This window comes from Salvelinus fontinalis, chromosome 26, assembly GCF_029448725.1.
Source record: "Salvelinus fontinalis isolate EN_2023a chromosome 26, ASM2944872v1, whole genome shotgun sequence".
Classification (NCBI taxonomy): Eukaryota; Metazoa; Chordata; class Actinopteri; order Salmoniformes; family Salmonidae; genus Salvelinus; species Salvelinus fontinalis.
Window position 1 is genome coordinate 45,551,016 of NC_074690.1, and position 24,324 is coordinate 45,575,339.

A 24,324-nucleotide genomic window follows, 5' to 3' on the forward strand; every position below is an offset into this window, starting at 1 on the left:
TGTGTAAGAGCTGTTTGAGAAGACTATTCAGACTATTTTGGTGGGAGTGAGTTTTGGCCTTCCCTGGTGACATCACCATGCAGTAAATTAGTCAATAGACCAATAAGAAAGAGTTCCAGCCTCTCTGCCAATAACAGCTAATTGTCAGTTTCCCCATCCTCACTCAAATCACTCCCAGACAGTCCTAGCAAAATTCTCGATTGAGAAATTGCTCTTCGCTAAGAATCTGTCGCTAAAAAGCAATTTTGGTTTCATTTGACCATTTTAATTGAAAGCAGGATGTCCAAGTTGTCATTTTCAGGATGGTAAAACGGTTTGTGTCAACTTAAAGTACCAAAACCAGATAGAAAGCATGCAGAAAGGATATTGAACTATATATGTTTTTTAAATAATACCATCTTTGAGAACTACCAATCAAATAAAAGCTAAACAGTCAGGGAGAATTGAAAATTCCCAAAACTGGGAGCAACATTAGCCATGGCAAAATACAGGAAATTTGCTTTAAATTTGCAAAATTGTCTCTGAGCTCCATTCAAAACTATGTGGAATTGCTAGAAATGAGCTTCAACACTGTGTATTTTTTCTCTCAGCTCAATGGAAAATATGTAGAAGTGCAGAAAATTTGCTTAAAACAGCACAATTTTCTCTATGCTGCCAAGATAACGTTACCTATCTAGCTAAATGGTAGAGTTTACACTTTCTCCTCCAATGAAATGTGGGGAGGTCAAAATAATGAAACTGTCTACCAAATCTAGTAATGTTAAAATGCTGATTACTTGCCATTATCATTCACCTGATAAGACAATATGTTTTTTTGTTGGTGCTAACATATGATGGGGGTTCCTGGGTCGCTGGTTTGCCTGGGCGGGGGTCCCTGGGCAAGAAAAGTTTGAAACCCTCTATAGGCAGGGACACCCAAGTGTGACTGCTGTGTAACAGGGTCAATGAATGGTCCCAAAATAGCAATATGAATTTCAGCAAACAAAGAAAGGCATGTAACTACAGAGGACAAACATAGGTAAGCGTTTCATAATTAGCATTTTTAAAATGATTGACCTTGTAGTCTGAGCTGAATTCCACAAAGCCTCTGTTCAACTCCGTTGGTGGTGTTCATCAGACACTTACTTCACCATGAAGTTTAGTTTAGTCAGATTGAAATATTGATGATGACGAGGACACAGGGCTAAAACGTATTGGGTCTTTCAATAGGGAAAGATGTGGAAAATAATGTTATGTATCTATATCCCATATCCTTGCTTTTAATGAAAACTAAACTCATAGACTACCATCGTTCATCATCTGAGGGAATATAGAATAATCAATAACCATGCATTGCCATCAAGAAAATGCCATATTATCGCTTCATGAAAGAGTTATAGCTAAGTAATAACTGATCTCAACAAATAGTATATTGATTGACTATTGCCATAGTAAATGAACTTATATAGGTCAATGGTAAAAACTTCCAGAAACATACATTTGCCAATCAGGATAGTGTACTTCAGAGGGAGTGTTGATGATTTAGGGCAGGGGTCCCCATTACATTCAGCCGTGGGCTGACATACAGTAGTTGTAAATCAATTGTACACTGAAAATTGCCCACAATAATCCCAATCAGTATTTGACGAAAACAGAATTTCTTTCCTGGGACATGATCACATATGTCTCTAATTTAATGTTTGATTACTTGGGAACAGATTTCCTAAACAAAAATCAGTTTGACCTCATTTCCTGGTGAATGTATTCTTATGTTCAAGAAAAAAATATGTACTTGTTTTGTTTTGCTCAGAAAACTTTGGGGGCCCAAATAAAATGCCGACTATTGGGCAAGCCTGATTTAGGGGGACGTCATTTGTTATGGGTCCCACACAGACGGGGAGTGTGAGCAAGCCAGTGATCCACTGGGATCATGTCTTCAATATTGGAGGAAGTGATTTAGCACAATTCTAGAAGAAAATATCCATTCACTACTGTTGAAAATCTGAACCGATTCTGGTCTCAGGTTGGGACGGAGGGGCCGGGCCGGGCCGGGCCGCCCTTACTTGCTCGGCCGGCTCTAGAACGAGGATCTACTGTGTTGTATTGTGAGTTTTCATCCGCAAATCGTGGAAGATGGCCGACGTACCGGCGGAGTGCACCATCAAAGTGATGTGCCGTTTCAGGCCCTTGAATAGTTCAGAGGTGGCCAGAGGGGACAAATACATCCCAAAGTTTCAAGGGGAAGACCATGTGGTCGTCGGGGTAAGTTGGTTGCCATAGCTATTTATTTGTCTGCAAGCGAGTGCCCTCGATAGTGCGCTGCGCCATTGGTGATCGGCCAGTGTCAGAACAGTAGCTAGTTAGCTTAGCTGGCTAACATTCCTGTCCACCCACATCAGCTATGTTTTGCACTAACGTTAGTTGTAGGCTAGCTTACCCACACCATCGCCGATCAGGACATGACAGTATTTTTGGCTAACAATTGGTGGCCAGTCAAGTGTGTATACGTAGCTAGCTGTATTTCGCTGATTTGGCGAGTCGACTGGAGTCGACGTGATTAGTTCATCTTGCCGTATCGGCTAGCTAGTCAGTCAGCTGTCACTCAACAACAACAATGGCAGCCTAGTGCTTGCTAACGCATGTGCTAACGTCAGCTAACTACACTAGCGCTAACGTAATCTGCTAACATGTAACTAACTACACGTTGCGTTCAAAATAACTGCACATCTTTTGAGGTAACACCCAGAATCTGCTGGGACTGAGTTAATTTATCTAACTAGCTAACGTTAGCTTTCAAATCATAGCAATGCTTGAAATTGCTATCTAGTTAGGCCAGTAGAACTGGCAATGGCAAATTAACTAGTTGGTCTAACGTTAGCTACACCCAGCAGCAAAGATGTTTCAGAATTTCACTAGCTAACTAGTATTACCTATTTCATCAACAAGATCACTGACAAGCCAGCTATGATGATGATGCCCCCTGACCCTAGTTAATTTAGTCTAACAAAGACTGCTGTGGGATACAGAACACAGCACAATACAGCACTGTGACTGTATCAAGAGTAGAATTCAGATGCAATATATTTCGTTCATTTATAACCACTGACACACAGTACATGTGTTTTGTAGCTAGAATTGATTTATTACATAGTCTGTAGCCTAAAATGGGTTTCTAACATGATGTAGACAAATACATTTCGTAATCATGTTATTGTACTTGGCTACATTAGTTATCTCTGAACATATCTGGTTACAGTTACAGTTACACCACTGGTCCATTAGTAAATAGATTCAGGAAATGGACGTTTGTTTGTTTTCTTTGGCCTAATTAGTCATCTTGTAATGTAAAACATTGGGCACGTCTCAAATGGCTCCCTGTGTAGTGCACTACTTTTGACCAGAGCCCTATGGGGTGTACTGTATATAGGGAATAGGGTGCCATTCAAGATGCACACTTGTTATGACAAAAGAAGTAAGGGCCTTCCACACAAAGTGGTGCTTAGAATGTTTTCAAACAGCAGACCTGGCCTTCATTCCTTATTTAATGGAGAAATCCGTTTGAAAGAAAAAACGATGTACATGTCATTAAATTAAATCATCCATATGTATTGATCACATCTTTACTAATGCTGCAGAAATCTGCTCTAATGCAGTATCCATGTCCATCAGATGTAGTGATCATAATATAGTAGCCATATCTAGGAAAACCAAAGTTCCAAAGGCTGGGCCTAATATAGAGATCTTACAAGAGGTTTTGTAGTGATTCCTATGTTTAAGATGTAAAGAATATTTGCTGGTCTGTTGTGTGTAATACAGACCCAGCAGAAACTGCACTTGATGCATTTATAAAATTGATTATTCCAGTTACCAATAAGCATTCAGCTATTAAGAAAATGACCTGGCCTTCATTCCTTATTTAATGGAAAAATACATGGGTTTGAAAGATAAAACAATGTACTTGTCATATAATGCCATATTTCCATATTTGCGCTACAGGCCCTCAGAATAAGAACGATATGAGGAATAACCTTCCTTTGTCATTGTTCAAACAGAGCTTTAACTTTACAATGAAAGAACATAGAGTAACTCCAACGAACCAGGTTAGAAATAACTGGACTATTCCTCAAATTGACAGTAAAGCAATAGACATGAAAAAGGATGGTTAAATATTATATTTTCACTACAAGATATCCTCCTGTTTCTCATGGACTTTGATGCACTGGACATGCCTCACCAAAGCCAACATCATTAAGTCTATAAAGCTTTTTACTGACAGAAATAAATTGTAGTTCAGTAACTTATTTGCACTGAGTGTGTCCTCACAAATCTTCACCGTCAACCTACCTTTCAACACAGTCAGTGTCTCTTGTTTTCATTTAGGTAGTGCACTATTTAAGCAATAAGGCACGAGGGGGTGTGGTATATGGTCAATATACCACGGCTAAGGGCTGTTCTTATGCTCAACGCAGAGTGCCTGGACACAGCCCTTAGCCGTGGTATATTGGCCATATATCACAAACCCCAGAGGTGCCTTATTGCTATTATAAACTGTTTACCATCAGAATTAGACTAGTCAAAAATGGTTTTGTCATACCCGTGGTATACGGTCTGATATACCACGGCTGTCAGCCAATCAGCATTCAGGGCTCAAACCACCCAGTTTATAAATAATAACACCACACTTTGGTATAGCCTAGTCCTAGGACTTGGCCTAGATTTGGAGGCTGAATGAAGAATTACATAATTCATGGGAAACACACTCAAGATCAACAGACCTTTGGCGGTTATGGCCTACTGTATGTCATCATGGCTGTTGGCTACTGAAAGGGATGCTCAGTAGGGATATATTTGGGCCAGGGGTGGATCTGATCTGTCAAAATGGGACTAGGCCAGCTTGCCTATCATCCAAGTTGGAAGATAATAATATAGTGTTTCGTAATATAAAATAGAAATAGATTTAGAAGGTGATGGTTGTCTCCAGTGCTTGTTTTGTTTACATTTTCAGGGCTTGTTGTAAGGGTGCGTGCTGGTGGCAGGGAAGTCAGGCGCAGGAGATCGAACTTGGTATAAAACGGAGCAGTTTAATAAGTGCTAAAAAAAAAACTGAAAACCAAAATATACAAAATAATACAAATGGGTCCAAAAACCAGTCGCACACCAGAACATATCTTGCACAATGCTTACAAACAAACCATCACCGACAAGGACAATGAGGGGGAACAGAGGGTTAAATACACAGCATGTAATGAATGGGATTGGAACCAGGTGTGATACAAGACAAGACAAAACCAAAGGGAAATGAAAAGAGGATCAGCGATGGCTAGAAGGTCGGTGACTTCGACCGCCGAACGCCGCCCGAACAAGGAGAGGGACCAACTTCGGCGGAAGTCGTGACACTTGTGACATCACTTTCCCAGCGTATTATCAGCTAGTTGTAGGATCTGAGTTTAGGCTTATCTGTTTGTGTAACTAGACTCCACATCTCAATCTGGGCCTAGAGGTGTAAAAAGGACTATCAAATACGTTTGATTGATTGATTAGTACCATGACCTCCACTGATGCTACTGTTGTGCTTACAACAGACTCCCCATAACACACACACAGACACACAGCACCATGAGAGTGTTCTACTTTTAGCTTTAGCAGTGGAAACTAACAGCAGGAGGAGAAGGGGAAGAGGATTGTAACTGAGAGTAGCCTACTATTCAGGCAGTTATTACCAATGCTATTGCTTAGCAGATAGTCTATGGGGGGGGTGGGTTGCTAAAGCACTTGTCCTTCAACCCCTTAGCTACCCCTGTGGCTATTTATTTTGCTCTCTGAGTGATCTTGGATTTATCACTGGCCTATTGATTAGAAGTGTTTGTACATTCAAGACATCAGATTTGCCTAAAGGGTGGGATACCAAGAAGCCAGTAGTAGTATGCGTGAAAGAGATCACTTCTAAATACTAAAACAATGGTTTCACTGTGTCATCATGATTGTCACTGAGTAATCATTGTTTCCGGCTGCAGTGGAGTGGAGGTAACTGGGGCACTGCCTTCCAGACTCACGAGGACTTTGAGCTGGGGCTGTGCTCAGGCTGTACTGTTAGTAAGGGGCCTGGCTGACCTGATGTTATGGGTACAGCTTCAATACTCATCTTCAGTGGCAGTCATGAGTTTGGTCCAAATGGCACCCTTTTCCATATATAGTGCAATACTTTTGACCAGGCTCTGCACGATATAGGGAATAGGGTGCAGTGCACTATAACCAATAGGGTAACAATTGGGACGCAACCTCAGTCTGGCTATGTTGTGTCTGGCTGAACTTTAAGTGTCAAGTCTCGTGACTGACCAGTAGGTCAGGTGATGCCAGGCAGATAACTGTTTATATTTAGAGTCATATTCCTGTAAAGCTTAGAGAGGATCCCATGTCAACAGCTGTTGAAGTAATATGGTTACAGGTTCACCAGCCTCATCTTAAGCATATTCTTGTGGGAAGTTGCTATAGACCACAGAGTGCTAACAGTCAGTATCCGGATAATATGTGTGAAACGCTTGAAAATGTATGCGATCACAACAGAGGTATATGTTCTGTGTGACCTAAATATTGACCGGTTTTCATCAAGCTGTCCACAAGCTTCAAACTGTAACCAGCCTGCAACCTGGTTCAGGTTATCAGTCAACCTACCAGGGTATTTGCAAACAGCACAGGAATTAAATCATCGATATGTATTGATCAGATCTTTACTAATGCTGCAGAAATCTGCTCTAAAGCAGTATCCACATCCATCGGATGTAGTGATCATAATATAGTAGCCATATCTAGGAAAACCAAAGTTCCAAAGGCTGGGCCTAATATAGTGTATAAGAGATCTTACAAGAGGTTTTGTAGGGATTCCAATGTTGAAGATGTAAGGAACATTTGCTGGTCTGTTGTGTGTAATATGTTCTAAGCAGAAACTGCACTTGATGCATTTATGAAATGGATTATTCCAGTTACTAATAAGGATTCAGCTATTAAGAAAATGACTGTAAAAAAGTGTTAAATCCCCGTGGTTTGATGAGGAATTTAAAAATTGTATGGTTGAGAGGGACGAAGCAAAAGGAATCGCAAATAAGTCTGGCTGCACAGCTGATCGTGGACTCTGCTCCATCCTTCATTAGATCAGATGGCTCATTCATCACAAAACCCACTCCTGCCAACTATTTCATATTTTTGTTCACTGGCAAGATTAGCAATTTTGGGCCTGGCATGCCAACAACAAACTCTGAACCTACACATCCATTCATAACTGACCAAATTATGAATGACAAGCATTGTAATGTTGAAGGGAAGGGAAGCAAGAGTAATTATGCTACCTAAGAGTAGCACAGCACCCTTTACTGGCTCAAACAGCCTGCTACCAACCCTAAGTAAACCTTTGGGAAAAATTGTGTTTGACCAAATACATTGCTATGTTACAGTAAACAAATGAATAACTGACTTTCTGCATGCTTATAGGGAAGTACACTCAACATGTACAGCACTTACACAAATGACTGAGGATTGGCTGAAAGAAGTTGATAATAAGAAGCTTGTGGGAGCTGTTTAATTAGTCCGGTGCAGCTTTTGACATTATCGATCATAATCTGCTGCTGTGAAAACGTATGTTTTATGACTTTAGATCACTGCTATATCATGTATTGAGAGTTACTTGTCTGCAGAACACAGAGGGTGTTCTTTAATGGAAGCCTCTCCTACATAATCCAGGTAGTCGGGCATTCCCCAGGGCAGTTGTCTAGGCCCCTTTTTTCAATCTTTACAAATGACCTGGCACTGAGTAAAGCCTGTTTGTCTATGTATGCCGATGACTTGACATTAAAACGTGACTCTTCTACAGACACTGATGACTTAATATTCTCACCACCGGGAATGGTAAAGGTCGAAACCGATCTGTTAAAATCAATAAATGACAAACTGGGTATACTTGAATTAGTTAGTAAGGATATAAAAGAGTTGAAGGCAAGCCTAGAGATGAGTGATGAAAAAGCTGCGACATTGGAGAAGCAAACACACGCGCTAAAAGGGACAGTCAATAAGATTGAAACCGAAATGAATGGAATTAAAAAGGAGAACACCGTTCTGAAGGAAACCTTACTAGACATACAAACTAGATCCATGAGAGAGAATTTGGTACTTACAGGTATCCAAGAAAAAGAAGGAGAAGTTCCTGAATCTATAGTTAGAGAGTTCCTCCTTACAGCGCTTCAGATTCCACGCGAAGTTATCGACAAAATCCAACTTGAACGCGTTCACCGCTTCGGACAGAGAGGGCAGAGGTACGACCGCCCAATCGTTGCCAAATTTGCTTCATTTAAAGATAAAATAATGGTTAAAAGCCTGGGTAAAAGACTTGCTGGGACCAAAATTGGCATGAATGATCAGTTTCCGAAGGAAATTGCAGAACGGCGCAAAGTTCTGTATCCAATTTTCAAAGAAAATAGATTAAAAGCGAAACGAGTAGCTCTCGTCGTTGATAAACTATATATTGATAACCAGTTGTTCAGAGACACAAAGACTACTCCATGGTTATTTTAAAAATTACAAAGTTCTCATAGACGAGGGAAATAAACACAATTCAAGCCCGGTTACTGATTGTAACAATGCAATAAAAAATATAGCTTTTCTATAAATCTTCACATATAACTAATTGAACACACAAGCACTAATTCAACATAGTGAAGATAAAAACTAAGTAAACAGAAGGCACAGTATGTGTGGATGGTATGGTTTGTGTTTATTTTTTATTTTATTTGTTATGTTTGGAAAGTTGAGTGAGTGAGTAATGAAATGGTTGCATATCCCAGAGCCAATGTATTGCTGTGAGCCGGGTATGAGAGGGCTTTCAATGTTGTTCAGATGATGGATATACCTTTATAATGAATTATACGTCTTATTTATTTATTGTCCTATCATGGAGAACTACATTTTTTATTTATTTTTTTATAAATTATATCTAATTATTTATTATCCTATTTTAATGGTACGGTCCATGGCACTATACCCTAGACACCCACCTGAATGACCCAGATACTAAGGAGAAGTCCCTAACTGTTTTATGTGCCCGCTGTAAGCGGTCTGTATGCAGCTAAAATGAGGTCAGAGACCAAGAGCAGCACTGCCCCCTCAAGATTCTGAGCCTGCTTGGCAGGGTTGGTCCTGCAAAGCCAAAGCCCCATAAAGGGAGAGCATAATATACAAGGAAATTCTCAAAGCTGCTAATGAGAACCTTGACGACCTTGTACCTAGCCGGTGGGGATTCCGGTGGGGTGCCCCCACCCAGGCAGTGGCAGTGCTGGCAACACTAGCTGCAGTAACCCATGGGGAGGGGGTCACACTCGGACATTCAGAGAGGGGGTATATTATTGTGGCCCTGGCGGCACAAAATCAAAGTCGGACTGCATGGAGATGCGTGGGGACATGGTCATGACGGGTGGCCGTATTGTGGGTGTTTCAGGAATAGGGTGTACATTTGACCTCCATTATCTAGGATATGACAATGGTAAATAAATCTCTCAATTTTTGCTAATTTTTTGTGCGGTCTTGCAGGCCTTCTCATGCAGCTGCAACTGCAAGTGCATTTGTAAATCATGACCCATCTTGAGTTGGGCTCTGGGATGGTGCAATTGTTGAGAAAGTGAGCTTATCGTTGTGTGGGGGTAAGGGCTGAGTGTGTGTGGGTGTATGTGTGTATCCCACAACTGTTGCGAAGGAAGAAGTAAAAGATGTTAGGGACAATAGAGGATGATCCACAGATATATATAATACAAATCGAGGTGAGGGCAATGGAAATGCATATGGTAATTGATCTTCTTCAATTCGGTAAATGGCACTGTATGCTCTTTTCAAAGAATGGATCCCAGTCAGTTCAGGGCTATGGGATACAGGGGGTTGAGGGTGGTCTACCGGGCATTGGGATGACAAGCCATCTCGAGATGAGGCCTTTTAGCGGGTGGAATAGTAGGGACCAATTGGAGGTTTACTTAGTAGAAATGCAAATATCATGGTACAACTATATAGACACTCAATCATTATGTTACTTTTTAATAGTACGTTTACAAAAATATATTCTGATTAAAAGAATGAAAGGTGTGTCTCATTATGGTAAGTGGTGAAATAAGTATAGCCAGTTACAATTGTAATGGCTTAGCAGATAATAAGAAAAGACGATCAGTATTTACCTGGCTAAAAGAGAAGGATTATAATATCTATTGTTTACAGGAAACCCATTCAACAGTTTTAGATGAAGTTTTGTGGAAAAAGAACTGGGGGGGCAAAATATATTTCTCCCATGGGCAAAGAAATTCAAAAGGGGTGATGGTTTTAATTAACAATAATTTTGATCCAAATGTGCAACTTGTCCAAACAGATCCTCAAGGTAGATGGATTATTTTAAATATGTTATTGGACAATAAACAAATATGGCTTGTTAACCTATACGGTCCGAATAATGATGATCCAAGCTTCTTTGAAAATATATATAAGAATTTATCAACTCTACAAGCAACACTAGACTCTATTATTATAGTGGGAGATTTTAATACGGTCTTAAATACCTCTATAGACCGGAAAGGAAATCACACTACAAACTATCACCCTCAGGCACTTAAGGAAATCATGAATGTCATGGATATATTGGAATTAGTGGATATATGGAGACTTAAATACCCTGATTTAGTGAGATATACATGGCGGAGGCTGAATCAAGCTAGTCGTCTTGACTACTTTCTTATACCATTCTCTCTGGCACCAAAAGTTAAAAAAGTGTTGATAGGGGACAGAATGCGGTCGGATCATCACATAATTGGCATATATATTTCTCTTACAGAATTTCCACGTGGGCGAGGATATTGGAAATTTAATCAAAGTCTACTAGATGATAAATTGTTTAGAACTAGGACAGAAGATTTTATAACTGACTTTTTCAGACATAACATAGGTACAGCAGATCCCCTTATTGTATGGGACACTTTTAAGTGTGCCTTTAGAGGCCATGCAATTCAGTACTCGTCTATAGAAAAAAGGGAATTTAGATCAAAAGAGTCCATATTAACAAAGGAAATTGAAGGACTAACAGTACAGTTAGATAGCAATAAAAACGGTACCATAGAGGCACAGAATAAGTTAGAGGAAAAACAAAAAGAAATGGAGGAACTTATTCAAGAAAGATCCAGTGTAATATATTATAAAAATAAAGCGAACTGGATGGAATATGGGGAAAAATGCACCAAATTCTTTTTCAATCTTCAATATAGAAATGCTACCAAAAAAAATGTATTAAAACTTGTTACAAATGATGGAGTCACGCATGATTCACCAAATGATATTTTGAAAGAGGAAGTAAAGTACTTTAAGAATATGTTTTCGTTTCAGGCTCCTCCATCTCCACTAACTGAAACTAATTGTATGGATTTTTTTCCTATTAATAATGTAAAATTAACATCTGTACAGAAAGACTCATGTGAAGGCCAAATTACAGAGGAGGAACTGCTTGATGCAATTGGGGCCTTTAAGGATGGGAAAACTCCAGGGCTGGATGGCATACCAGTGGAAGTATACAAAACTTTTTTTGATATACTCAAAGGACCATTATTAGCTTGTTTTAACCACTCCTATATAAATGGTAGATTATCAGACACGCAACAAGAAGGTCTGATATCGTTATTACTGAAACAGGACCCAAGTGGTATATATAAAGATCCAGTCCAATTAAAAAATTGGAGACCTCTTACACTTCAGTGTTGTGGTGCAAAAATCCTAGCAAAATGCTTGGCGCATAGAATAAAAAAAGTTTTCTCAGATATTATTCATCCTAATCAGACAGGTTTTTTACATAGACGATACATTGGAGATAATATAAGGCAAGTACTGGAAACAATAGAACACTATGAAATATCGGGGACACCAGGTCTGGTTTTCATAGCTGATTTTGAAAAGGCTTTTGATAAAGTACGACTGGAGTTTATATATAAATGCCTAGAATATTTCAATTTTGGGGAATCTCTTATAAAATGGGTTAAAATTATGTATAGTAACCCTAGGTGTAAATAGTAAATAATGGCTACATCTCAGAAAGTTTTAAACTATCTAGAGGAGTAAAACAAGGTTGTCCACTATCGGCATATCTATTTATTATTGCCATCGAAATGTTAGCTGTTAAAATTAGATCAAACATTAATATTAAGGGATTAGAAATCCAGGGCCTAAAAACTAAGGTGTCATTGTACGCGGATGATTCATGTTTTCTTTTAAAACCACAACTAGAGTCTCTCCACGGCCTCATAGAGGATCTAGATACCTTTGCTATCCTCTCTGGATTAAAACCAAATTATGATAAATGTACCATATTACGTATTGGATCACTAAAAAATACACATTTTATATTGCCATGTAGTTTACCAATTAAATGGTCTGACGGAGATGTGGACATACTCGGTATAAAAATCCCAAAAGAAAGAAATGATCTCACTCCAATAAATGTTTATAGAAAGTTAGCAAAAATAGATAAGATCTTGCTACCATGGAAAGGAAAATACTTGTCTATTTGTGGAAAAATCACCCTGATTAACTCTTTAGTCATATCACAGTTTACCTATTTGCTTATGGTTTTGCCTACACCTAGTGACCTGCTTTTTAAATGATATGAACAAAAAATATTCCATTTTATTTGGAACGGCAAGCCAGATAAAATTAAAAGGGCCTATTTATATAACCAATATGAATTCGGAGGGCAGAAATTATTAAATATTAAAGCATTAGACCTCTCACTAAAGGCATCAGTCATACAAAAGTTATACTTAAATCCAAACTGGTTCTCTAGTAAATTGCTACGAATGTCTCATCCTATGTTCAAGAAGGGCCTTTTTCCCTTTATTCAGATTACACCTGCTCACTTTCGGTTGTTTGAAAAGGAAATAATCTCCAAAATATCATTATTTTTTAAACAAGCCTTAGAAAGTTGGTTGCAATTTCAGTTTAATCCACCTGAAACGACGGAACAAATAGTACAACAAATATTGTGGTTAAATTCAAATATAGTAATTGATAAAAAAACTGTATTTATCGAAGAAATGTTTAAAAAAGGTATAATTTTTGTGAATGATATCATAAATAGGACTGGTGGAGTTATGTCACACATGCAGCTAACACAGACATATGGAAATGTCTGCTCTACCTAAAATTACAACCAATTAATTGCAGCATTACCACAAAAATGGAAGAGGCAAGTAGAAGGGGAAAAAAGTAAGGAACTTGTATGTCGGCCCTGTATTAAAGAACATAAATGGTTAAAGAAAAGTGTGATAAATAAAAACATATACCAATTTCATTTAAGGACCAAAAAACTGACAGCTGTGCCATATAAATTGCAAAATAGTTGGGAAGAGATTTTCGATGTACCCATTCCATGGCACATGGTTTATGAATTGATACGCAAAACAACGCCGGATTCAAAACTTCAAATTTTTCAATTTAAATTACTGTACAAAATTCTTGCAACTAATAGAATGTTATATATATGGGGTATACAATCTTCCCAGCTCTGCAGATTCTGTTGTGAGGAGGCAGAGTCATTAGATCATTTATTTTGGTATTGTCCATATGTAGCTCGTTTTTGGTCACAGGTCCAGGAATGGCTGAAGAATTGCAACATTTGCCTAGAACTAACGCTACAGATAGCAATACTGGGGGATTTGAAAAGCCATAGTCAATCAATCAATAATATAATAATTATTTTAGCAAAAATGTTTATTTTTAATTTACAATCTGTAGAAGCTATGAGAATAGGAAGGTTCAAATCTTTTGTGAAGCATCACAGCACAGTTGAAAAATATATGGCAAATAAAAATCCGAAATGGATGATGTTGGAAGATAGATGGGAAGGGTTGAGTGGAACTGAAGGGTGGGACTAATAACAAGATAATGTATGGCATACGGGATCTGTGAAATGTGTATAGGTGCGGAGCTTTTGTGAAATAGCACAGTTACAAGTGGAAATAAAATTGGATGGACAACAGAAATAGAGGAAGGACTAAGAACAAACAAGAGAGAACTATTATAAAGTAGTCTGTGTCTGTAAAATACGTATAAGATGTATAAATTGAAGGTAAAAGCAGAAGTGTTTATTAGTTTACTCCAATTGGGGGAGCGGTGGTAGGGTTGCGGGGAATAATAATAAAGGTATATTCTTTAAAACAGTATGTATGTCTATATAGGTATGTGTATGTATATATGTATGTATGTATGCATGCGTGTATGGATATATATATTTACCCCAAAAAATATGGGGGATTGGAAATGATGCAGACAATTACATTGGAAGCAACATTCTTTCCGCAATATTAAGCTGATCCACCCCCCAAAAAATAAAAAATAAAATAAAAAAAAATACAAAAAAATAGGGTGCAATTTGGGACACAGCCATATTTTATGTAGGCTACCTAGCTCATTAGGCCAGAGCTGCAGAGCTGAAGCCCAGAGCTGTGGGAGTGGGGAGACGAGAGCCACAGCACTAATCTGCATCCCAAATGGCACCCTATTCCATATATATTACACTACTTTGACCAGCTCACTATATTGGTTATCTCTTGTGGACAGACTACGTAAGCATAAATGATCTGACCAAATTACCAAAGAATTTAGTTCTGGGTTAACCGAGATTACTACTGTATATACAGGAGCAGTCAAAAGTTTGGACACACCTACTCATTCAAGGGTTTTTCTTTATTTGTATTATTTTATACATTGTAGAATAATAGTGAAGACAGCAAAACTATGAAATAACACATATGGAATCATGTAGTAAACAAAAAAGTGTTACAAAAATCTAAATTAATTTTATATTTGAGATTCTTCAAAGTAGCCACCCTTTGCCTTGATGACGGCTTTGCTCACTCTTGGCATTCTCTCAACCACCTTCATGAAGAATGCTTTTCCAACAGTCCTGAAGGAGTTCCAACATGCTGAGCACTTACTGGCTGCTGTTCCTTCACTCTGCGGTCCAACTCATCCCAAACAATTTCAATTTTGGTTGAGGTTGGGTGATTGTGGAGGCTAGGTCATCTGATGCACCACTCCATTACTCTCCTTGGTCAATTAGCCCTTACATAGCCTGGAGGTGTGTTTTGGGTCATTGTCCTCTTGAAAAACAAATGATAGTTCCACTAAGCGCAAACCAGATGGTATGGCGTATCGCTACAGAATGCTGTGGTAGCCATGCTGGTTAAGTGTGCCTTGAATTCCAAATAAATCACCAACGTTGTCACCAGCAAATCACCCCCACACAATCACACCTCCTCCTCCGTGCTTCACAGTGGGAGCCACACATGCGGAGATCATCCATTCACCTACTCTGCGTCTCACAAAGACATGAAAAATCTCAAATTTGGACTCATCAGACCAAAGGACAGATGTCCACCGGTCTAATGTCCATTGCTCGTGTTTCTTGGCCCAAGCATGTCTCTTCTTCTTATTGGTGTCCTTTAGTAGTGGTTTCTTTGCAGCATTTCAATCATGAAGGCCTGATTCACGCAGTCTCCTCTGAACAGTTGATGTTGATGTCAGTTACTCTGTGAAGCATTTATTTGGGCTAAAATCTGAGGTGCAGTTAACTGTAATGAACTTAACCTCTGCAGCAGAGGTAACTCTGGGTCTTCCTTTCCTGTGGCGGTCCTCATGAGAGCCAGTTTCATCATAGCGCTTGATGGTTTTTGTGACTGCACTTGAAGAAACTTTCAAAGTTCTTGAAATTTTCCGCATTGACTGACCTTCATGTCTTAAAGTAATGGACTGTCGCTTCTCTTTGCTTATTTGACCTGTTCTTGCTATAATATGGACTTTTACCATATAGGGCTATCTTCTGTATACCACCGCAACCCTGTCACAACACAACTGATTCTTTCAAACGCATTAAGATGGAAAGAAATTACACAAATTCAGTTTTAATAAGGCATACCTGTTAATTTTAATGCATTCCAGGTGACTACCTCATGAAGCTGGTTGAGAGAAGGCCAATGGTGTGCAAAGCTGTCATCACGGGCAAAGGGTGACTACTTTGAAGAATCTTAAATATACAATTTGATTTGTTTAACACTTTTTGGTTACTACATGATTATTTCATTGTTTTGATGTCTTCACTATTATTCTACAATGTAGAAAATTGTCAAAATTAAGAAAAATCCTGGAATGAGTAGGTGTCAACTTTTACCTGGTACTGTAGGTAATAGGTTGCCTTTTGGGACGTAGCATGGGTTAATATTTATTGGGCTGTGTGTGTGTGTGGAGTTGATCATGGCGTTGTTTTAACAGAGTGGTGGGGTGTTGTATTTGTTGGTTGGTTATACTTAGCTTTTTCTGTCGAAGAGAGCTGTGTGTCTTGGGTGTGCATGGGAGAGCAGATTGATAGCTCATTTGGATGGTACAGCCCCTTACCGTGGCACACTTTGTTAGCTTCATCTTGATTTTAAAGCTGTGTTTAAATATGAATGTCAGACAAGTTGTTCAATTCATTCTCTAATCTCTCTCGCTCACTCTCGCTCTCTCTCAGAGCAAACCGTTCCAGTTTGACAGAGTGTTCCAGCCCAGTACGACACAGGAGCAAGTATACAACGCCTGCGCCCAGAAGATCGTCAAAGGTGAGCTCTCCTCATTCATTGTTTATGAACACTCTCCCTACTGTAGGTGTTTTCGTTGTGTCCGTGCACAAACCTGAGGAGAAAGCCGGTCTGAAAGAGGAGTAACTTTGCAGTGACTACTACCTTCTGGTGGTCTATTTGGTTTCCTTTTTGTGTATTTCTGCGAGAGGGGTTGAGTGCAGAAGACACATTTCTGTCTTGTATGAGTCAATAAAGTAGTCTTCTTCTTTCAGATGTTCTGGAGGGTTACAACGGGACAATATTTGCGTACGGACAGACATCTTCCGGCAAAACACACACGATGGAGGGTAACCTCCATGACACAGATGGAATGGGGATCATCCCCAGGATAGTGCAGGACATCTTTAACTACATCTATTCCATGGACGAGAACCTGGAGTTCCACATCAAGGTTAGTACTCTACAAATACATCCCCCTGCTTGCCCTCCAAATTTCACTCTTTTCCAGAGATAGTGCACTACTTTTGTCAGGCGAATAGTTTCTGGTCAAAAGTAGTGCGTTATGTAGGGAATAGGGTGCCATTTGGGATGCAGCTTTGTTCTGTCCAATTAGAACAACTCTTCCTACTCTCCATAGGCAGCATGCGAACCTTGAATTGCCCCAGCTCGTTCAACGACACTCCGTGGAATCACTTCACTTAGCAGGTTTTCAAAACCTATAGATTTCTCTATGTGGGATCTCTGCTAATAAGAGTTGACTCTTCTCTTCCAGGTTTCCTATTTTGAAATTTACTTGGACAAGATTCGGGACCTCTTGGATGGTATGTCCCAGGCAGAGTGAACACAGACTGTCCCAATGACACCCTTTTCCCTACTTTTGACCAAGGCTCTCTTGTGAAAAGTAGGGTACCACGTCGGGAATGGGGTGCCATTTGGAACACACAATGCATAGCATGGCCTCTCCTTTTGGCTCGTGGCCATGCTACAGTAGTGTGGATAATTGGCTAGTTTACACAACGATCTGTTGAAAGGCTACGTAGAGCTTACCTAATGAATGAAAATGTGCATGTTGAAAGAGGAAAAAGGTGGAAATGTTACTGATATTGGAATGAATATTCAGTTAATTTTTTGACCGAAAAGAAAGAATGTCTGCTTATTGGTACGTTAACATGCTGTATCTGTATCTGCCATTACGTCAATTCTCCCCACCCAGTTTGAGCGTGAGGTTTCTTCACACACGCTATGGCTGCATTTACACAGGCAGCCCAATTCTGATCTTTTCCTTAATTATTGGCAAAAAAAGCTGATCTGATTGGTCAAAAGATCAATTAGTGGAAACAAGTCAGAATTAGTCTGCCTGTGTAAACGCTGTCAAGGATACTTATGGCTAATTCAGGGGTCTCCAACCTTTTCTAGCATGACAGCTACTTTTTTTTTTAATCAACATGTCATGAGCAACATTTTTTTCTTAGCTTTCAAATAGGCACATTCTTCTCTTCTCTCTCCTGCAGCTCTTCCCGGTTCCTTAGTGTACACGAGAAAGTAGTGCACTATGCTTTCTGTCAATATACCTAGTGAAATAATGGTTAATAAACAACTCTAAGGGGGGCCCTATAAAATCAGTGATTTTTTTTTTCTTCACCCAAATTATTTTGGATATATTGTTTTTGTATATTGTTTTTTCACTCTCAAAAGTACAATTGTTCATAGAGAAGCAACGCAATTGTATGTTCTGAGTCCATGTCGATGCTTAAATCACATTCGAATAGCATTTTATTTTAGGTCTGGAAGAACACTAACACATTTCGATATTTTTTTTTCTGTAATTCCCCTTTAATTGCGCATCTGACCCTTTAATTGCGCATCTAGCGTGTACGGAATGTGCAGTCGAATGTGCTGGTCTAGTGATGCTGCTGCTAATTTCATAGCAAAGTTTGCAAATAACAGATACAAATGATATACTTACTGCCAGGTAAACCCTACTTTGCAGTTATCATTTAATTCAGAAGGTTTTGGGGAAAGTATTTCTGTCAGTATTTCTGTCACATCAACCGGCTACACACGAAGTGACAGGCAAACGCACGTACCACACAGACAGACGGTGGCAATATGGCTGGAAATTATTTGGCAGATAGTGTTAGGTTTGGCTTTTTAAGCTAATATGTGAGATTTGTTTAGGACAGTTGGCGGTGGAAGACGTGAATATTGCATATACATTTAGATTTGTTTGACGAGCTACTCGTAGGTGGGCTGCGAGTGACTGGTAGCTGGCGATCGACCTGTTGGAGGCCACTAGGATAATGAAATGTATGCTTCCTTCTCTCTTCTCCAGTGTCAAAGACGAACCTGTCGGTGCACGAAGACAAAAACAGAGTTCCCTATGTCAAGGTGAGGCTTCGATCCAGGGATGAACAAACTATCCCTCACCCATTCAACTGTCACAGAGTTAGACCGCAGCCACCTAATAACAAAAGACATGAAGGTGTTGCCTGACCTTGTTAATGTAGCTATTCCCTATGAAAAGACACATTCTCTGAAGATATGCATGCACGCTCTAGTGCAAGTCGCTCTGAATCAAAGCATTTGTTCAAATGGCATTTATTATTGTTATTATATTTAGAATTTATAAGATGGCCCAGTGTCACGTCATTGTTTTTTTTGTCCACAGGGATGCACTGAGAGATTTGTCTGCAGCCCAGAGGAAGTTATGGACACCATCGACGAAGGAAAATCGAACAGACACGTAGCAGTTACAAGTAAGAGACCGCACCAAAGCTCCATCCCAAATGGCGCCCTATTCCTTTTATAGTGCACTACTTTTGATCAATCCCCATAGGTCTCTGGTATGGGCCCTGGTCAAAAGCAGTGCACTATAAAGGGAATAGACTACCTTATGGGACGCGTCCCAAAGCATCAACCCTGAGCCTCACTTATCTTGTGTGTCCATTTCAATCCCATATTCTTTGCCCGAAATGGTTCCTCTGTCTGTAATGTTACCTGATACGCCTCAATAGGTCATTGAGTTTGATTTTCTTTTTGTTCTCACTTCAGAAATGGCGCTCAATGGGTTCTCACGCTACCCTGGTTCCCAGATCGGTTTCTGCTCTCTTAACGGCTCGTCACGCATCGCCACTACCAAACATGGCATGACAATTCCATAAAGTGGTCGGCAAGAGAGCACAAACAGATCTATCATCCAGGCTATTCTCACGCATGTGTCAGAGCTCTGGTTACCGTAACCGACGCATCCATAAAATCAAACTGATCTACTGTACACAATAAGAAACAGTGTGCCACATACTACATGATTATACACTCTGTCTGTAGTGTATATTCATTCCCTTTATAGTGCACAACTTTTGAGGGCTCTGGTCTATGTAGGGAATGGGGTGCCATATAAATGCCTGTTCAGTGTTGATCCCAGATGTGTTGTCTTGCTGTAGATATGAATGAGCACAGCTCCAGAAGTCACAGTATCTTCCAGATCAACGTGAAGCAGGAGAACACCGCTACCGAGCAGAAACTCAGCGGAAAGCTGTACCTCGTCGACCTGGCTGGAAGTGAAAAGGTTGGGAAAAAGCCCTCGCACGTCTGAGTTAGCTTGTTGCAGGGGCGCGGGAGTAAGCAATGATGTTAGAGAAGAGAAACCTGAACACTGCTCTTTCGGGTTCTGACGACGGCTGAAGCAGATGCCGTTACGTAATCTTAATAAAGGTATACTGGAAAGAGCGGTCTCTCTCGCTCTCCCTTCGGCACTCTCTCCCACTTAGTCCTCTCTGCTACATGGTGGAAATGGAAAAAGATTTCCATCTCTGAGCAAATGCACATAGCCCATCTTGTCTTTTCCCGGTTGCCTAATGTTATTATCAGAACTGATATCAGAACTGATTAACATTGTTAGGCAATGTCATTCGGACCACATGCTTGACCCACGATAATATACTATGAAGACCTCTTAAGGACTCTGTTGCAAAGAAAGTGTTACTGTTCAAGTCCTCCCATCTTACCAGACGGTCCCTGTCTGTCTTTCCTCCCAGGTCAGCAAGACGGGAGCAGAGGGCGCCGTGTTGGATGAGGCCAAGAACATCAACAAGTCTCTGTCATCACTGGGCAATGTCATTTCAGCCCTGGCCGAAGGGTCTGTGAGTACCTCTCTACCGTGACGGTTATTATGAATGGCGGTTTGTTTGGTGTTCATTCAGTGCAAAGACACGCGTAAGACTCGCTAAAGACCAGTACCTCACATCAAAGTATCCTCAATTCTTTAAGAGATGAAAATACATGTGCCTCAAGGCAAAGGTTTTGGTTCAAGCTGATTCACACTTGTCTAATTCTACACCTTTTGTTTTAATCATAGATTGGTTTGTATGGTTTCTTTGCTCTGAATTTCACAACCTGGAGGCAATTCTACTGTTGTTTCTCTTAATGAATTTTCTTTGTTTGTTTGGTCTGCTTTGTTTCAGGGCTATATCCCATACAGAGACAGTAAAATGACCAGAATCCTTCAGGATTCTTTGGGGGGGAACTGTAGGACCACCATCGTCATCTGCGCCTCCCCCTCCGCCTACAACGAGTCGGAGACCAAGTCCACTCTCATGTTCGGACAGAGGTGGGCGCACTCACTAGCTCTTGACAGGATAGTTCACTCAAAAACGATCTTTTCAGTAGTCCACTGTTGAAACAATCCCCCCAAAAAGTGTTCATGTCAGCAGCCACATTTTCAACATAGAGCAAAACGTGTGATGACGAGGAGTTTTACACCATATGAAAAAAATACATCAACATTTGACAATGAGTTTACCAACAGTCACTATTTAGTGATCTATTCAGGGCTGTTGAATAAGAATGGGGTGTAATACCTTGGTCCTGTTTGCGATGTTTCCAGAGCGAAGACCATTAAGAACACAGTGTGTGTGAACGTGGAGCTGACGGCAGAACAGTGGAAGAAGAAGTACGAGAGGGAGAAGGAGAAGGGAAAGGCCTTGAGGAACACCATCACCTGGCTGGAGAATGAGCTCAACCGCTGGAGGAACGGTGAGGAGGAGAGGACATTCACCTGAGTCCCATATGGCATCCTATTACCTATGAAGCGCACTACTTTTGTGGTCAAAATTAGTGCACTATATAGTGAACAGGGCGCCATTTGGGGCGCACTCGATGTTTGTGCCCCGCTCTTCACATAATGGTCTCATTTTAGCGGAGTGGCTGCATCATTCACTGGAAACCATCTGCACGGAGTGGAGCTTCATCCCAAAAAAATGTATTCTTCGTAGATTATTCAAATAATCCTCCCTCCCGAACATGACACCAAACGTACACATGTACGCACGCACCCACACACATGTTGACCATGCAAACCTGGGTCGTGTTTAATGGGTGCGAACCCGGAAGAAAACCACTCTGTTGTGAAAAGTCTCGCTACGTTATGCCTTACCTTAATGAACAAGACCTGCTGTTCTACTAGGTCTGTGCTGTACAGTAAAGGCCTTGCAGGGTGTCTGTCTGACCTCTCTGGGGTAAAGTCTCCCTTAGGTACAGATCTAGAATCAGCTTTCCCTCCACCAATTCTAACCTTAACCATTAGTGAGGAAAATGCTAAACTGACTGAAGTTCAGCTTCCGGAAGCAACTTCATCCTACTTCTGTCTGAGCTTTCTGTGTCACCACACTGCCCCCTGCAGGTGAGAGTGTGCCGGTGGACGAGCAGTTTGACAAGGGGAAGGCCCAAGCTGAGGTGCTGGCTCTGGACAATGTGCCCAACGACAAGCCTGCCTCCACCCCCAACATGCCCCAGCTCCGTCTGACTGACGCTGAGAAGGACACGTGTGAGGGGGAGCTGGTCAAGCTCTACAAGCAGCTGGATGATAAGGTGAGAGAGACCTGCCACATGACCGCTTCTGTGACAGCATGAGCAGGGTAATTGACGGCTATCTCCATTATGGGCCACTTGCACCCTCATTCCAACTCGAGGGTGAAACCGGTCACAGAACCTCCAGCCCCGTAGGAACAGAACAGCCAGCCACACTGTGGTCGTAGAGGCCACAGCGTGGAACGGTCAATGGTTGAATTCAGAGAAGGTACTGTGCTTGAGCGACAGCAGGCTCTGAGGTTATGTGGAGCAGTCTTCTCAGAAACACCGCCATGGACTTGTGAAGGTAGACAATGCTCAAACTGAGGCCAAAATGTAGTCGAACTTGATTGTTTCAACTTACAGTTTGAGCCCTGTTTTAAATGAGTGTGATGCTAATCATATCCTCTCTCTGTGTGTCCAGGATGATGAGATCAACCAGCAGAGCCAGCTGGCGGAGAAGCTCAAGCAGCAGATGTTGGACCAGGAGGAGGTGAGTTTGTCTGTTCCCCAAATGGCACCCTTTTCCCTATATAGTGCACTACTTTTAACCAGAGGCCTATGGGTTGAATCATGAAATGGATTCAAAACACGTTTGTATTTGTAGCTACTGGCGTCGTCTCGGCGCGACCACGATAACCTGCAGTCAGAGCTGAACCGCCTGCAGGCTGAGAACGAGGCTTCTAAGGATGAGGTGAAGGAGGTTCTACAGGCATTGGAGGAGCTGGCTGTTAACTATGACCAGAAGAGCCAGGAGGTCGAGGACAAGACCAAGAAGTTTGAGATGGTCAGCGATGAGCTCAACCAGAAATCGGTGAGACAATGTCCCTCACTGTCCCTGCTCATGAAGAGAGCTGTCTGTGTCATATTCATTGTGATGCTTTTCTAGGACCTGCATGTCATTTTTTCCTGGTCGCTTCATTATATTCTTATAATATTTTAAATACATTACCAGTCAAACGTTTGGACACACCTACTCATTCCAGTGTTTTTCTTTATTTTTACTATTTTTTACATTTGTAGAATAATAGTGAAGACATCAAAACTATGAACTAACACATATGGAATCATGTAGTAACCAAAGAAAGTGTTAGACAAATCCAAATATATTTTAGATTTTAGATTCTTCAAAGAAGCCACCCTTTGCCTTGATGACAGCTTTGCACACTCTTGGCATTTTCTCAACCAGTTTCATGAGGTAGTCACCTGGAATGCATTTCAATGAATAGGTGTGCCTTGTTAAAAGTTCGTGGATTTCTTTACTTAATGCATTTAAGCCAATCAGTTGTGTTATGACAAGGTAGGGGTGGTATTACAGAAGACAGCCCTATTTGGTGAAAGGCCATGTACCTATTATGGCAAGAACAGCTCAAATAAGCAAAGAGAAACGACAGTCCATCATTACTTAACGACATGAAGGTCAGTCATTACGGAAAATTTCAAGAACTTTGAGCGTTTCTTCAAGTGCAGTTGCAAAAACCATCAAGCGCTATGATGAAACTGGCTCTCATGAGGACCGCCACAGGAAAGGAAGACCCAGAGTTACCTCTGCTGCAGAGGATAAGTTCACTAGAGTTAACTGCACCTCAGATTGCAGCATAAATAAATGCTTCACAGAAGTTCAAGTAACAGACACATCTCAACATCAACTGTTCAGAGGAGACTGCGTGAATCAGGCCTTCATGGTCAAATTGCTGCAAAGAAACAACTACTAAAGAACACCAATAATAAGAAGAGACTTGCTTGGGCCAAGAAACACAAGCAGTGGACATTAGACCGGAAATCTGTCCTTTGATCGGATGAGAATTTGAGATTTTTGATTCCAACCGCCGTGTCTTTGTGAGATGCAGAGTAGGTGAATGGATGCTCTCTGCATGTGTTG

General features: G+C 40.7%; 1 protein-coding gene across 1 annotated transcript in view; it reads left to right on the forward strand.

The window, feature by feature from the left end:
- Positions 1-1,801: 1,801 nt before the first annotated feature.
- Positions 1,802-24,324, forward strand: part of LOC129824447 (kinesin-1 heavy chain-like) — a 31,793-nt gene continuing 9,270 nt past the window's right edge. The window contains exons 1-13 of the mRNA XM_055884121.1: positions 1,802-2,241; positions 16,547-16,634; positions 16,868-17,046; positions 17,368-17,416; positions 18,928-18,983; positions 19,264-19,351; positions 20,039-20,163; positions 20,633-20,737; positions 21,059-21,204; positions 21,481-21,629; positions 22,276-22,463; positions 22,867-22,935; positions 23,050-23,256. Coding sequence (XP_055740096.1) covers positions 2,113-2,241; positions 16,547-16,634; positions 16,868-17,046; positions 17,368-17,416; positions 18,928-18,983; positions 19,264-19,351; positions 20,039-20,163; positions 20,633-20,737; positions 21,059-21,204; positions 21,481-21,629; positions 22,276-22,463; positions 22,867-22,935; positions 23,050-23,256 — 1,578 coding nt within the window. The 5' untranslated portion in view covers positions 1,802-2,112. The remainder of the gene's footprint in view (positions 2,242-16,546; positions 16,635-16,867; positions 17,047-17,367; positions 17,417-18,927; positions 18,984-19,263; positions 19,352-20,038; positions 20,164-20,632; positions 20,738-21,058; positions 21,205-21,480; positions 21,630-22,275; positions 22,464-22,866; positions 22,936-23,049; positions 23,257-24,324) is intronic.